General features: G+C 56.2%; 2 protein-coding genes across 8 annotated transcripts in view; both read left to right on the top strand.

Annotated features, from left to right (window-relative positions):
- LOC118178989 (vasoactive intestinal polypeptide receptor 1-like) overlaps positions 1-9,817 on the top strand; it is an 11,213-nt gene extending 1,396 nt beyond the window's left edge. The window contains exons 2-14 of the mRNA XM_035347939.1: positions 1,024-1,148; positions 3,761-3,765; positions 3,873-3,980; positions 4,832-4,941; positions 5,113-5,210; positions 5,410-5,542; positions 6,080-6,233; positions 6,714-6,774; positions 7,010-7,076; positions 7,176-7,267; positions 7,404-7,533; positions 7,754-7,795; positions 8,064-9,817. Of these exons, the coding sequence (XP_035203830.1) occupies positions 1,024-1,148; positions 3,761-3,765; positions 3,873-3,980; positions 4,832-4,941; positions 5,113-5,210; positions 5,410-5,542; positions 6,080-6,233; positions 6,714-6,774; positions 7,010-7,076; positions 7,176-7,267; positions 7,404-7,533; positions 7,754-7,795; positions 8,064-8,156 (1,218 nt within the window). The 3' untranslated portion in view covers positions 8,157-9,817. The remainder of the gene's footprint in view (positions 1-1,023; positions 1,149-3,760; positions 3,766-3,872; positions 3,981-4,831; positions 4,942-5,112; positions 5,211-5,409; positions 5,543-6,079; positions 6,234-6,713; positions 6,775-7,009; positions 7,077-7,175; positions 7,268-7,403; positions 7,534-7,753; positions 7,796-8,063) is intronic.
- A 339-nt stretch (positions 9,818-10,156) lies between these two features.
- The window catches only part of SCN4A (sodium voltage-gated channel alpha subunit 4), a 48,970-nt gene continuing 44,285 nt past the window's right edge, over positions 10,157-14,841 (top strand). The window contains exons 1-2 of one of the 7 annotated variants that reach the window (XM_035347430.1): positions 10,263-10,280; positions 12,389-12,482. The gene's annotated coding sequence lies outside the window, so the exon portion shown is untranslated. Of the gene's footprint in view, positions 10,281-12,072; positions 12,483-14,841 lie in introns of those variants that run through there. The other 6 variants (XM_035347427.1, XM_035347432.1, XM_035347431.1 and 3 more) reach the window with 6 other exon arrangements.

The following is a 14,841-nucleotide window of genomic DNA, read 5'->3' as shown; positions in this document are numbered from 1 at the left end:
AAAAAAAAAAAAAAACAGAAAAAAAAAAAGAAAAATTATTTTAAAAAAAGGAAAAAAGAAGAAAGAGAAAAAGAAAAAAAAAAAGAAAAAGAAAAGGAAAAGGAAAAAGAAAAAAAAAAGAAAATGAAAGGGAAAAGGAAAAGGGAAAAGGAAAAAGAAAAAGAAAAGAAAAAAAAAGAAAGAAAAAGAAAAAAAGAAAAAGAAAAAGGTGTCAGAGGGTGCTTTGGGGCTTTATTAGGGGAGCGATGGCATCAGCTCATTTCCCACATGGGGAAACTGAGGCACGGTGCAGGGTTGGCTCTGAAGGGAGCACAGCCTTGTACCTACTGCGGTGCTCCAAAGCCCTGTGGGCTTTCTTGGTGTTTTGCACAGCAACCACCACCAAAATGCATTTTGCAGGCCAGGAATTTCCTTGCATATCTTGCATTCAGCAGGAAAAGGAAACAAAACTTCCTGGAGGAGATGAAGGGGCTGCAAGGAGCAGCCAGGACAGGGCAGGGAGGATAGGACTCAGCCAAGCGATGCTTGAATTCCTATTTGGTCCATTTGCCCATCCTCATGCATCCCCTGCATTTTTGGGAGCCACAGGGTGTGCTTTTCACTGTCTCATCACTTCTACTAACAAAACCAAAAGCTTGAAGGAGGGCAGGGGAAGGATTAGCCATGCCTGAATAGGTGTTTTTTTTAATCTTTAATTACATGGTTCTCTTGCATCTGTCCTGCTGATGGGGTCGGCCCCTCTCCTTTTAAAGCCTCTGCAAGGCGTGTGCGTCTGGGCAGAGCGGTGTGCCCTTAAGCATCACTTGCTTTTGGAGGGAATTAGAAGTAATTGCGGTGGTTCTTTATGATGTTTACAAGTCAAACAGTAGAAAGCTGAGGAAACGTCAGGGTCTGAATGCACAGCTACGTAGATAGGCTCTCCTGGGGCTGGCTGCAGTAGAAATAGCGAATATCAGCTGGTTTCCTGCCTGGTCAGGCTTTTTAATGCCCGGCGTCCTGCCGTCTGTGCATTCCCTCCCCAAGGTGCGAGCCACACATCCTGACTGCTCTGTCGTCCTCTATTTCCAAGAGCAAGAGGCTGAGTGCTTGGAGATTATCAGGAGTGAAAGCCAAACGCCAGCCCCCCCCCACCACCCCCAGGCAGCAAGGTGAGCGCAGCCCTCCCCACACACAAGCGCATTTTCCTAGGGACAAAGGGGAGGATGTGCTATGGGGGGCTTTGGATGAAAGTCCATGGTAGACGGGTTGCAGCATCCTTGGAGAACCATAAAATGTGCTGCTGCAGGGAAAGAGGGGGCTGAGAGGGCAGGTGGGGGGTATAGGTGGGCAGGGAGCTGCAAACAGCCACAGGGGCTGAGGGCCCCCATGTTTATGGCATGTGCAATGAAAGGATGGCTTAGTTCTGCCCCAGGCACAGCGTCCTGCCCCGGATCTGCCCCAGACCGAAGCAGAGGCACTGGGCACAGGCACCACAGAGCCCTGGCCCCTACCACAAGCATCGCACAGCACGGCGCCCCTTCTTGCCTCGCTAATTCAGTTAGTTTCAATGCAAAACATGTTTTGAGCAACTTAATTTTTACATATCCGGGACTTTTAAACTGATTAACTAATTGAAGAAAAAAAAAAAAAAAAAAAGGAAAAAAAATAAAGTGCTGCTTTTGTACATTTTTTTTTAAACTGCATTTCAATTTCCATCCAAAAGCAGCTTGGCTCAAATTCTGGATAAAAATTATCACCTAGTGAATAAGAAATGCGTCATTCAATGGATCTCATCTAATACAAATGTAAAAATGAAGCATCTCAATAAATGCATGTTAAGGTGCATAATTGCTTAAGTAGCTGTGCAGAGATATAACGTATCCTCCTGCTTAGCAGAGAAAAGCCAAGTTGATTGGAAAATGTCCGTTGTGCAGCCCAGATCATGCCAGTCAAGGAGAAGGAATCTCACTCTAGGAAAATAACCAAGAGGCACGATTAATTAAATTCAGTGCTTAATCCCACGTTTCCTGCCTGGCTGCAGCCTCCGCTGCCCACCTGAACTGAATTTATCCCTTCCCTTTGCTTGCTGATGCCACCGTGGGGAGTGTCCTGCTGAGAGCTGGCATAAAGTCCTGGGGGGACGCTGTGCTGGCCATGGTGGCAATATAGTGAGGACCAAGACAAGGGGCCTGAGGCTTCAGCATCATGCTGGGGAACCCAGCTTGAAACCTGCTTAGAGATCACTTTTACAGTGCTTTTTCTTCCAAGTTTGTTGTGGTACTCGTGGTGTTCACAGCAGTGAGGTATTTGGGAAGAAATCACCACCCGGTGAGGCTTCTGCAGATCTCCAAGTGCCAGTCGGAGCAGCAAAAAATAGGGCACCAGCCCTGGCACATCTGCATACATTAACCAGTGGAAATGCTGAGCTGCAACTTCCCATCAAATGGCATTTTGATGGAAAAAGCTCCTTTCTGCCACGTCAAGAAGAACGCCATGAGGATAGTGTTTTGCTCAGGGAAGTTTCAAAATCTGATGAACTAGTGTGCTGTGGGGCAACCAAACCACAGCCGTGTGCTCCTGGGGACAATGTGGGGACATCAAAGCCACAGCAGACACCTGCAGGCATGGGCAGGTTTGCAGAGACTTGCTGCTGTTTTTTCTGCTCACATTTTTTTTGCTCTGTCCTTGCAGAAGTTGCCTCCATCACCTTTTCTCCATGGGAACATTGTGCCCATTCTCCACAGTGCTTAGAAGTGTGTTTTTTGTTTGTTTGTTTGTTTGTTTTGGATGCTGCAACAGCCCAGGTGAGGCAGAGTGGGCAGAGGGATTTAAACCTTTTCCCCTGATCCCAGTGCCTTTATTCCCCGCAGAGCTCCTCCGGTTCCCGACCAGGCATCTCACAGCTCTCACCACTGCATACAGCAAAAGATGCATTTATACAGTGGGGCAGACACATCCAGATGCTCTGCACCAACCCCCAAAAACAAAGCAACCCCTCTCAGCAACAGTCCCAGCAGATGACAAATGAAGACATACCTGCAAAGCCCTCCAAGCCTGGCCAGATAACCCCCGCCCTCCTTGCTGAAATCAGAGAAAAAAAAAAAAAAAAAAAAATAGACATATCTGAGTCCCCATTCCCTGGCTGGGAATAGCTGTGGCTCCAGGTTAATAATGTATATCTCCAAGGTTAATCACGTACGTGTGCGAGGAGGGGAGCTGTCCTGGGCGTGTGATGTCTGTGTCTTGTTCTGCTGCGCTGCAGCACTAATTCTTCAAAGCCCTGCATCTGCTCCACTGTGCTCCTTTCCAAGGCAATTAGGGAGTCATTTAAACCCTAGATTAGTGCTAAAGTGGGGAGCACAATGTGGCTTAGCTACTTGCCCTCCAGCAAGTCTAGTGGTGCTTTCTCCTTTCTTCCTCCTTCCTCCCTTCTCTCTGCCTCATCCCCTCCTATGTCCTGGCAACGTTTTTGCAAGTTCTTAGAGGAAGGAGCACCTCTGCTGGCCCTGCTGCTCCTGGTGTGATGGGAGCCTCCCCAAGGGCATCCCACATAGAAATGAGGCTGCTGACTCCCCCAGGACCCTACAAATCCTCTCCTGTCGCATCCCCTTCACCAGACAGGACTTACAGGGGTGGCACTTTGCGCCCTCCCTGCAGTAGAAATTCAGCTCAGGAAACCTGCATTATTTCAGGTGCCACCAGGGAGTTCCCAGCCTTTCCCTGCACCTCTTGGGTTGTTCCCAGAACTGGGATGCTACCGGCTCCTGCCGGGTACAGCAAGACGTGGTGATGGCCAGATGGTCCCCACTCTCCCATTACAGCCAGGCTGTGTTTACGTGGGGCTGGGGGCTGTACCCCCCAGCACGTCCCCTGATCGTCCCGTCCCTTCTTAGGCTGCCAGACGGCGTGGGACGGAGTGAGCTGCTGGCCAGCTGTGCCTGTCGGTCAATCCCAAGCCGTCGCCTGTCCCGACATCCTCCACGTCTTCAAGAAGTCCAAAGGTGCGGGGCTCTGAACCCAGCCCCAGATGCTCATCCTTACTCGCGCTGATCCCTAACCCTTTCCTCTGGTCCCACAGCTCCTGTCCCCTCCTAAAACTCAATGCAAAACACAACCCAAGGAGGGTTGGATGAAAGCAGAGACACAGGGTGATGCCACACCAGGGGTGTCCCCAAGCCCTCTCATCACCCAAAGGATACTTTCCCTTGTGGGCAGAGCATTTAGGGGCATCATCCTCCAGCTGGGTGGCACTGGGCCAGTCCCCCAGCTGCTTGGTGCACTTCTTTCCCCACCTGCAGACTGGACAAATGCACCTGACACACTCAGTACTGCCCCGAGCCGCACTGGTGAAAAATATAGCACAAAATCATGATTATTTCAGGGCCAGAGCAGGCACTGCTGCCATGGGAGCAGCTGCCTCCATCCATCTCAGAGGCAGTGGAGTGCAAAGGAGAGCACCCGAATGGCCACCAGGTGCTCCCTTGGCTGGGTGTAATTAAAAAAGGCGATGGAGGGTTGGTGAATGCTTGCTTTGGGGAAAAAAAAAAAAAAAAAAATGCTTGGGGGAAGCTTGATGAATGGAGTCCCCAGCCACCCTTCCTTCCCTCCCACTGTGGGTAGTCACGCTGGTTTTTGCGTCCTGCCCTGCCCTGCCAGCACAGCACTGATGGGATGTGCTCATGCTCCTGTGGCTGCCAATGCCACCCCGCTGGTGGGCGTCTGTGTGGGAGGTGATTTAGGCACCATCCCGGAGTTCAAGGTGTGGGTGGACATTTTGAGGGTGCTGGTGCAGAAGCGGGGGCTGGCACAAGGGGCAATGGCGCTCTTGTGAGGTCCCGTCCTGCTGCTGCAGCGCTGATCCAGAGGAACTGCACCGAGGCAGGATGGAGCCTCCCCAGCCCACCCTACTACAACGCCTGCGAGCTGGAGGAAATCAGGAGTGGCAACGACACCGAGGCCAAGGCAAGTGGGTCCTATGCTGTTGGGGTTATTTTGGTGGCCTCGTCCTTGTCACTTGGTGGGATCAGAGCTTGTTTGCATGGTTGCAAAAGGCAAAGGCTTCACCATCTCCCTGCCCATCACAGATGAGACCCCCAGACTGCCACCTCATTCGTTTGGTGCTTTCCCTTCCAGAAAGGCTACTTTGTCACCATGAAGGTGCTTTACACCTGCGGCTACTCCACGTCCCTGGCAGCCCTGTTCCTGGCCATTGGCATATTCTCCTGCTTCAGGTAGGGCGCAGCGCTGGCTGCTCCATGAGTTGGAGCTGGAGGCAAACTGTGAACAGAGGATGGCTGCTCTCCACCTCTCCCCTCCTGGTGCTGCCAGCACCATCCCTGCACCATGGATGACCAGGGACAGACAGACATAAAACCTTCAGGCTGCCCTTTCTTCTTCTGCCTGGACACAGTACATCTCTTCCACCCATAGGAAGCTGCACTGCACCAGGAACTCCATCCACATCCACTTCTTCACCTCCTTCATCCTGCGTGGGGCTGCCGTGTTCATCAAGGATGCTGTCCTCTTCTCAGACGAGTCCGTTGACCACTGCACGATGTCAACGGTGAGGTGCTGAGCCCTGCACAGGCACCTCGTGTGCTGGTCTGGAGGGGTCTGGTTGTGTTTGCAGCAGATTTAGCACTAGAAGGAGGGACACAGAGGCTGTGAGTATCTCTGGAAAATGCTTGGTGGACCTCGGGAGGATCACAACAGCATCACTGGATGGGTCCTGTCTGCGAGAGAACATGTTCTTGCCCTCAAAGCCATCGCTGGTCCCCAGCAGAGCTCATGTGCACGCAAACCTTGCAGCTCCAGATGTGCAGGTTTGGGGTTGCCAATAAGAACAGAAAGGACACAGATATGACATCAAGGACACGCACAAATACAAGTTTCTAAAGGTCCTACAATAACTGCATAGTCCATGGGCCAAGCTGTGCAAGGTGCCAGGCTGGAGCGGTGCAGAATCCCTGGCGCTACACTAGAAGGGCACCACGGGTCTCCTCGAGCAGGCGGACGGGAGGCCAGCTGTCCCCTGTATCCCCAGGATGGGGTCTGCCTCCCGGTCAGCACCGCTGAGCTTTTCTCCTCCCCATCCTCGCAGGTGAACTGCAAAGCAGCCATCGCCTTCTTCCAGTACTCGGTCCTGGCTAACTTCTACTGGCTGCTGGTGGAGGGCATGTACCTGCAGACCCTCCTGCTGCTCACCTTCACCTCCGACAAGAGTTACATCTGGTGGTACATCCTCATTGGCTGGGGTGAGTGTGCCCCCCCACCCCCCCCCTCACATCTGCCCCTTCCAGCGAGGTCCCAGCAGTGCAGAACCAGGCAGTCACTGATCCCGAGATCGTCACTGATCCCCAGCCATCACCCAGACGGCTCCGCTGGTGCCAGACAAAGAGACTTCACAGCATCTGCTGCCCACCCATCCTGGATGTGATCGGGATGGGGCACAGGCAAATCCTTCCCACTCCCCTCCTCTAATCTAGGGCTGCAAACAGCCATCCCAAGAGCCAGGGTGGGTGTAGGAGCTGGCAGGAAGGTGGCCAAGAGGTGACACACACAGGCGCAGCAACTTCAGTGGCCACCATCCCATTCTAAAACCTGAAGGAACCTTCCTGCCACCTCCAGGGCTTCAGGCCTGGCTCTGACATGGGTTTGGGGGGACAAGGGATGGAAGGGAGGTGTCCAGAGCCCTGGGGTGATGCCACATCCCTGCCCGGGTCCTGTCCTTGCAGGTGTCCCCATGCTGACGGTGTGTGTGTGGGTGGCCACCAGGCTGCAGTATGACAACCATGGGTAAGAGCAGCCACCCCTCTTCTTCCTCGGGGCCAGCTTGGCCATGTGTGCCCTGTGCAAGTCCAAGGGGACAAACCTCTTACATGGGAGGCTCAGGAGGGGAGAACTGGGGCAGCAATTTATTTTAATGCTCATTCTATTTTCTGGTGGGGCACAAAGACACCCATGCCAATGGGGTGAGGGGCTGGGACCTGGGCTAAAAGGGAGCAGGTGGGTTTGTTCTCCTCTCCCACAGCTGCTGGGATGACTACACCAGCCGGTACTGGTGGGTGATCAAGGCTCCCATCCTCCTGGCCATATTTGTGAGTATGTCCCCACTCCAAGTATCCCAGGGGGCCCAGATGGATGTGGGGACCCAGCTGGGGCTCTGTGCAGATCCTGAGCCAAGGCTTCCATGGCAGGTGAACTTCCTCATCTTCCTCAATGTTACCAGGATGTTAGCTCAGAAGATAAGGTCCCCAGACATCAGCAAAAACTATAAGCAGCAGTACATGTGAGTACATAGCTCAGGCAAAGGGCAGCTCCCCTCACCCTGGTATTCGGGAGGCCCCGGGGCTCCCTGAAGGAAGGACCATCCCCGGGGCCCCCAGACCCGCACTCAGCCCCACTCACGCTGTTCCTCCCTGCAGGAGGCTGACCAAGTCCACGCTGCTCCTGATCCCCCTCTTCGGGGTGCACTACGTGGTGTTCGCTCTCTTCCCCGAACACATCGGTGTGGATGCCCGGCTATACTTTGAGCTAGTCCTCGGCTCCTACCAGGTGCAGATGGGGGAGATGGGCAGGTGAAATCCCAAGGTACCCATCCCATCCCACCCCATCCCATCACACCAGGAGCCCCCAGGATGTGCTGCTGGGGCTTGTGTTCAATCCCATACCTGTGCTGCCCGCAGTAAGGGGGTGCTAAATGCAGGCAACAGATGAGCATAGAGGGGTCCGGTCCCTTATCCTTGGTGGAACATGTTCTTTCTGCGCTTTTCAGGGGTTCCTGGTGGCTCTGTTGTACTGCTTCCTGAACGGGGAGGTGAGTGTCGCCCCACGGCACGCACAGCACCCACCCCTGAGCACCACTGACTTGCACGTGGGCACGCAGACACCCCCAGCGGCTCACCCTGATGTGCTGATGCATGTGTGCAGCTGTGCCTGTGTGCGCACGTGGGCACACAGACATGCACAGGGTCCCCTCTTTCTTGCACCCCGACTCCACCCTCGATTGGGGTGCAGCCCCCACCCCTCCGCAGAGTGCTGGTGGGTGGCCCTGGAGCCAGCACCAGTCCATGCTCTCGCTTCAGGTCCAGGCTGAGATCAAGAGGAACTGGGGCAAGTGGCAGTCATCCATGGAGAGCAACGTCTTCAACCTGGCCACCCAAGACTTCACGGCGTGACAAGGATGGCGTCCGGGGGGAAATTCCTCCCCAAGGATGGTGGTGGTGGTGCAGCTCCATGAATACAGCCCCAAGAACCACAGTAAAAGGGGATTTGTAGGTTCTGGGTCTTGCACCTTCAGAGGCTGATGTGAGCAGCCCATGGGGAAAGGCTCTGCCCACTTGGGTGCTGGTGTCTCTGGAGGCTTCCTGCTGATACATGGTGGGGTCTCACCTGCCCAGAGCTCCGCTTGCAATTCACTCAGCAAGGAAAAGCATGCTTCTCCTCCTTTTCTGCCCTGGGGCTGTCTAGGAAACACAAATATTTTAAAAAGGACCTCTGGCATTTTTCGTTTGGCACCAGAATGAAAACTGAAGTGGCCCCAGTGCTGGAGGGATTTACCAATGTTTTTTTCCCCTCCTTCTTTTATTTACAAAATAATTCCCTTAGGGGAATATGCCTAAACATAGCCCCTGGCAGCCATCCTGGGGGTGGGAGAAGCAAATACAAAGACAAACCAAACCCAACAGCTCTCCAACAGCCCCTGATGCTCCCGTGACTCACATTCTTCCTGTATTTCTGAGATGTTTCCCCTACTCCCAGGCCTGTCACTTTGGCCACTCAGTGCCCAGCACCAGAGAGATGGGATGGTTTGCCAGGAACTGGTGGGCATTTGCCGATAAAATCTTATTCTGTAATCCAGCACTGCTTTTCAGAGGCTTGTTTGCTGCACAAACCCAGACCACAAACTCAGTGCCAAGCTTGCTAGCTGGTGAAAACCCTGCCATCAGTGGTAACACCTGGAAATACCTCTGGAGAACAAACATCTGTTTTCTATACACCTGGTAAAGTGTCCAGGCTCTGGGCGAGGGGCAAGAGATGGAGAGGACACAGCAGGACCGCGGGAAGGATGCAGCTGGGCTGGGCTGGAGGTGCCAGTGTGCCATGTCCCACAGGCACCGGCTCTGTCCGGCGTCCCCTCTGGTCAGAGCCGCCCCCATGCTGCAGCCTGTCCCATTTGTCCCACGAGCAACCCTCGCTCGCCCCACGCTAAGCTCCTGCCTTGGCAAACGGCATCTCCAGGAACAAGAAAGGCCTCGGATGCCCTTTCCCAAACCTCCCCCAGCCACGCCGCTTTCCCAAGACCCGAGCCATCCGATCTCGGCAGAGCTTCTCAAGCTTCCCGGGTTGTAATTTCTCTGCATAGCCACATGTCCTTCCTTAAATAAAACCCACGTATTGGCCCCTTTCCAGACTGCTGGATCTCTAGAGATCCCGCCTGCTCTCACGAAGAGGCATTGAGAGGGAAGCAGAGCCCCAGACCTGATTTGAGGTGATGGAGGATGCTCCGTTAACCAGCCCCACGGGCCAGCAGCATCCTGCCTCACCGGCCAGGAAACCTCCCAAGGGGTACAGCAGCTGCCAAATAAATGCCTGCCTGCAACTGCCAAGAGACCGCAGGTGAATAAACATCCCTCTCCATCATTAGCGAGGAAGATGAGGGCAGGGAGAGGAGGCAGACAGATTGCACCAGGGCTGGGGATGCTCGGAGGGAGTGTCACCGTTGCCATAAGGCTTTGAAAAGCACTGGCTTTTGCATGCATTTGCAGCTGTGGATGGGCCCTTTTTGGTGCTAAGCCTGCACCCCAAATGTCCCTCTGGGGCTTGCTGGGCATCAAATCCGTGGTATCCCAGAGCACAGTGGTGCCCACAAAGGCAGGGCTCCACCTTGAGCACGGGGGGGGGGGGGGGGGGGGGGGTTATGTGACCCTGCCACAGGGACTTTGCAAGAGGTTTGCAAAAAGTTTGCAAAGCTTTTGCGTCTCTACCCGCATCGTGCCCTGTAAACTTCAGACTGGGGGCGGCTGTCCTCCGGCTCAGTGGGGCCACGGCGTGGGGTGCCGCAGGAAGCGACCACCCAGGCCCACCCATCGCCCACCGTGCCCTGGGGGTGCAGACAGGGGGGTGCTGGGTGGGGGGTGTTTTGTCTGGAGCCGGTGGGTGGCACTGCGGCCCCGTGCCGCGGGCACTGACACCGGATCCCCGGGACAGCCCCGGCGGCAGCAGCGGCCCCGCAGCCGCCCTCTGGCAAGCTCGGCTGGGGACCCCGGGCTCCAGCACCAAGGGACCCTACAGGCAGGAAGGTAAGGGTCCTCGCCGCTTCGGGGGAGCAGGCAGCCAAGCCCACACGTGTCCCAAGGCTTCAGCAAGATTTGGGACCCTTTTGCCCACGCCTCTTCGCAGCGATGGGGATGGGGCTGCTGTGCCTTTGCCTGTTGCTTCTTTCCCTGCTCACATCCCTGGATCTGCCATGGGATGCCAGGCTGCACTGCTTGGGCACGCCGGGGTGCCCCGCAAGGTGCCCATGCTGAGGGTGCCCCCAGTGCTTCACCCGCTTATTCATCCCCGCTCTGGTATGTGCCCAGTTCTGTGGTGTGGGGACTTTGCCCCGCTGCTGCAAGTTCCCCTTCCCCAAGGGTTGGATCCTGCCAAAGCTCAGCCTCACAGAGCCCTCACAGAAGCAGCAAGGGTCTGGTGGCACAGGAGGGTCAGGATGCACCCAGCACCGGCTGCCTGGGGGGAGCTGCCAGCGAAAGCACCTCAAACACCCACAGGTCCCAAAGGCTGTGCCAGGCACTGCCCTTATCCCACCCTGTCACCCTAAAGACACTTCTGCTGCTGGTTTTGCACCCACATTAGTGTCACGGGCACCCCGGGCACCTCAAGCTCCCGTTCTAGTTGCAGAGATGCAGCCAATCCACGCAGGCAGAGCTGTGCTCTCCTGCATGCCCAGTGCCCTGCTGGGCACCCCAGGGTGCCCCCAGCTTCCCAGAGCACATCCTGGAGCTTCCACCTTTGTATGCCCCCCATCAGGTTTGCTCTAGGCTGTATGCAAAGCAAAACACCCCATGCAGCTTGTAGGGGCTTCCCAGGGTGACAAGCTTGGGCTGGGGGCAGCGGGGGGCTGGGAAGCTGACGGGAACCACCAAGCATCCCCCAGATATCCTGCTATGGCCAAGAGGGCATGTGGAAAGTCCCCAGAGCCACAGAGGGAGGACGTCCCTGTCCCTGCCCTCCACCACCAGAGGCACCAGGGCTGCTCTTTGGCTGGTTCTAGCAAACTCCTCAGAGCAAAGCCAGGGCTCTTCACCACCTCCTTCCTCTGGTTTTGGCTGCTCACTGATTTTGGAAAACTCACTGCTGGGTGATTTAGAACCAGGTGAGCATCAGAAGGGTGGCACAGAGCTGAGAGGTTATGGTGAGTCCCCTCTGGACCAGGCTGGGTGCTGGGTGGTCAATGCACCCCAAAAGGGATGAACCTTGCGAGATGGGCACAGACACCCCTGCACCTTCCTCCCTGCCCTGGGTGCCTGCTGTGCCCCCCATGCACCCCCGAAAACATGCAAAGAGCAACCAAAAGCCCTATCATGAAAGGCAGAGCAAGATTCCCTTTAACACCGTTCCTGATCTGGATACGACCTGCAGGTCTGGCACAGCACACAGCAGGGGACACAGGGACACAAGATGTGTCGGTGCTGAAGCAGGGCAAGCCCAGCACTGTGGCCATTGTGGGGTGGACGCGGTTCTGGGCACAGTCCAGGGCACAGTCCTGGACACCCTGCTCTGGGTGGCCCTGCTGGAGCAGGAGTAGGAGCAGAGGGACCCAGAGGTCCCTGCCAGCTTCGAGCACTTGGCACTGTGGTTCTGTGGGGCTCATGTGGGGCAGGAGCTGGAGCCCCCAGAGCAGAGAGGAGGAGCTGAGGCCAGCGCTGGGTGCTGTGTGGCTGCAGTAACGCTGCCAAAGGGCTGGAGATGATGTTGGCAGTGGGGTTGGCACCGTGTCCCGTCCCCCCATCCCATCCTCCCCCTCGCCTTGCAGTTGTCCCGCTGCACTTTCCAACTGCACATCACTTTTAGGAGAGGTGAGGAGGTGCTGGCCAGGTTCCCTCGCCACCTCCCCACGCCCAATTTGGGGCCAGAGCAAGCCTGAGGCCACCTCAACATCTGGCACGCCCTGCTGCACGGCAGGGGACACGCCAGGTGGCCACGTCCCCAGCTTAGGGCATGGCCGGGTGGCTGTGGAGCACGGAGGGGGGGTCCTCTGGGCGATGCAGGCACCGCCACCCCCTTGATTGGCGCTGCTGGGGACGAATGCCACAGCTGAGACGTTGGAGGCTACCTGAAGGACCCCGCATGTCCTCAGGTTTCACTCATGACCATCTGACAGCAGCAGCAGCTGCTCTGCCAACAGGCACTCGCAGAGCCAAAGCCTCTCGGAGTCGAAGGAGAGGGAAAATCTGGGCCCGAAAGGTCTCTCCTTGGGATTTCGCTCTTTCCACCCAACGGTAAGTGCCAGATCCAGCCCTGGGACGATGCCAGGCCACCGGGCAGGGGCTTGGATGTCCCCAGGTTTCTCTTTCTGGGAGTGCAAGCTAGTGACGGGGTTTCACCGTGGGGACAGTGAAGCCCCCACAGTCGTCACCATTTCAGGAACTCGGTATTCTGGGGGTTTGGGGTTTTGTTCCTCCCTGTGCCAAAAACAGCCAGGAGCAGGGTTTAGGGTCCCTAGAAAAGGGTCGGCAGGGTGTGGGGACACGGGTGTCAGCAGCCACCGGAGCTTCAGCAGCTTTATGGGAGGGGGGGGGGGGGGGGGGGGGACGGGCCCCCCCTTTTGGGCCCCCCGGCGGGGGGAGGAAGCCGCGGCCCCCCCCCCCCCGGGGACGGGCCACCCGTTTGTGAGCCACCGGCTGGAGGAAGAAAGCAGTGGGCACGGCTGAAAAGTCACAAGTCGCCTTTCTCCTGGCTTCTCCTGGAGATCTAAATATAAACCTTGGCCTGGCCAAGCCAAGGTTGCAGGAAAGGTCTGCGCAGTGCCTCGCAGTGTCCCCTTTCGGGAAGGCTCCTATCCCTGCAGGGAGGCGGGACGCAATGGGACTGCTCTGCTGTGATACCAGGGACGCCGGGGCACGAGGCCACAGCCCCCATCAGCACACAAACCGGCAGCACCAGGGTGCGACTCAGCTTGGTTTTGGGGTGCACCCCCGCCAGCCCTACTGCACGGGGCTCCCATTGCTCATGGGACCACTTTGAAACCCCGGTCTCATTTTGGGGTCAATCTAGAGGCACATAGTCACCCCAGTCCCCCCACCTGTCCCACTCGGCTGGATCTGGGGCTGATTTGCAGAGTGAGGTCTGCAGGAAAGCGCAAGCATTTCCTCCCTGCCCACCCCATCACAAGGGGATGCAGTGAGCAAAACACGCTGCAAAACATTTAATAGTGAACATGGCAGATGAGCATCACTGGCATAAAACCCCAGGGATGGCAGGATATGACCAGTCAGTCCTCAGCTTTACGGGAAAGATCCTGCATGTGAGGTTGATGGACCAAGGCTGAGAGCTTCTCCAGTCCGTGCTAGGAAAATGCCTGATGATGCCTGATGTAGCAACAGTTCATGGGGACAGGGCACGTTTACGGGAACTGGGTAGAGCACACAGTGTCCTTCTTTGACTTGGCCATGCTCATATTTGCACAGCATTTGCTGTTTTCCGCTCTGCAGTGTGTACGGAAGGGTCTGGTGAACATCACCCAGGGCAAAGGGACCCTGTGGAGTGGGTCCAACTCCCATGGGGAAGCCTTGCTGGGGTTGGGGTAGGAAAGAAACGGGCAGCAGGGAATGATGCCCTGAGAAGCCTTGCATCTGCTCAGCAGGTTGCACTAACGAGGTTGTTTTGTTTGGGGACAGGAAGGAGATCCTTTGGTGTAGATGAGGAAAGAGGAATAAATATGTATAGGAGGTATGGGGGTCTGATGGGGGAAAATGGGGGAAAATGGGCATCCTGTGGGATGCTGCAGGCACCCCAATATTGCAAACCCCACACGAGCACCAGTCTGGGGACCTGCTCCCAGCACCACTCACTGGTGACCCCGGCATTTTGGCTGCCCGTATGTCCGTGGGCAGCAGGGCGGCACTGGGGTCCCGCTGGTGAGGGTGCAGGTCCCCGAGCCCACCTCCACCCTGCCTTCTCCCCCACCGTCTCCTTGCTGCCTTCACTGCCGCCATGCTCAGATCTTTTCCGAGGCTGACATGGGAGCTGCTGGCAGGGCTGGGAGGGAGGAGCAGGGCTTGGATGTCACCCGAGTGCCAGCAGTGGGCAGGGGGCAAGTGCAGGGTCCCCGCTTTAACCCTTCCCAAGCCTCCACTGCAGCCAAATCCCCCAAATAAACCCCAGCGGCCACCCATCCCCAGTGTCCCCTGTCACCTCCCCCCCCCGGTGGGACGAGGTTACAGCCCTGCTCCCCTGTCCGGGCAGGACGGGGTTAGTGCGAGTTGCTGCAGGATGTTGCAACCTCCTATTTCCATCTGCAGCCAGGAGAGCATCCAAGGACTTCACAGCCTCCAGCCTACGCGTGTGCCACCCCCACCTCCAAGTACATCGAGGTACCCTTGGGGGCAAAAAGGCATTAAAGCGCCCGTGTTCAAGTAAATCCAGGTCAATAGCGACTGGTGAATATCATAAAATTAATTTCCACGTGGCTCATGGTGCCAGGCATGGAAGCAGAGGCAGCTCTGCAGGGGCAGACAGAGGGGAGAAGGGGTGCAGGTGCCCTGAACTATCGCAGGGGTTGCATGAGACCCTGAGCAAGACAGGAAAGCAAAAATCTGCCACACTTTCTTCCATTTTAGGGTGAGTTAGGAGAAATGG

The sequence above is a fragment of the Oxyura jamaicensis genome, chromosome 27 (genome assembly GCF_011077185.1).
Source record: "Oxyura jamaicensis isolate SHBP4307 breed ruddy duck chromosome 27, BPBGC_Ojam_1.0, whole genome shotgun sequence".
Lineage (NCBI taxonomy): Eukaryota > Metazoa > Chordata > Aves > Anseriformes > Anatidae > Oxyura > Oxyura jamaicensis.
Note: the sequence above shows the minus strand (reverse complement) of the source record. Positions and strands in the feature narration are given on the sequence as shown.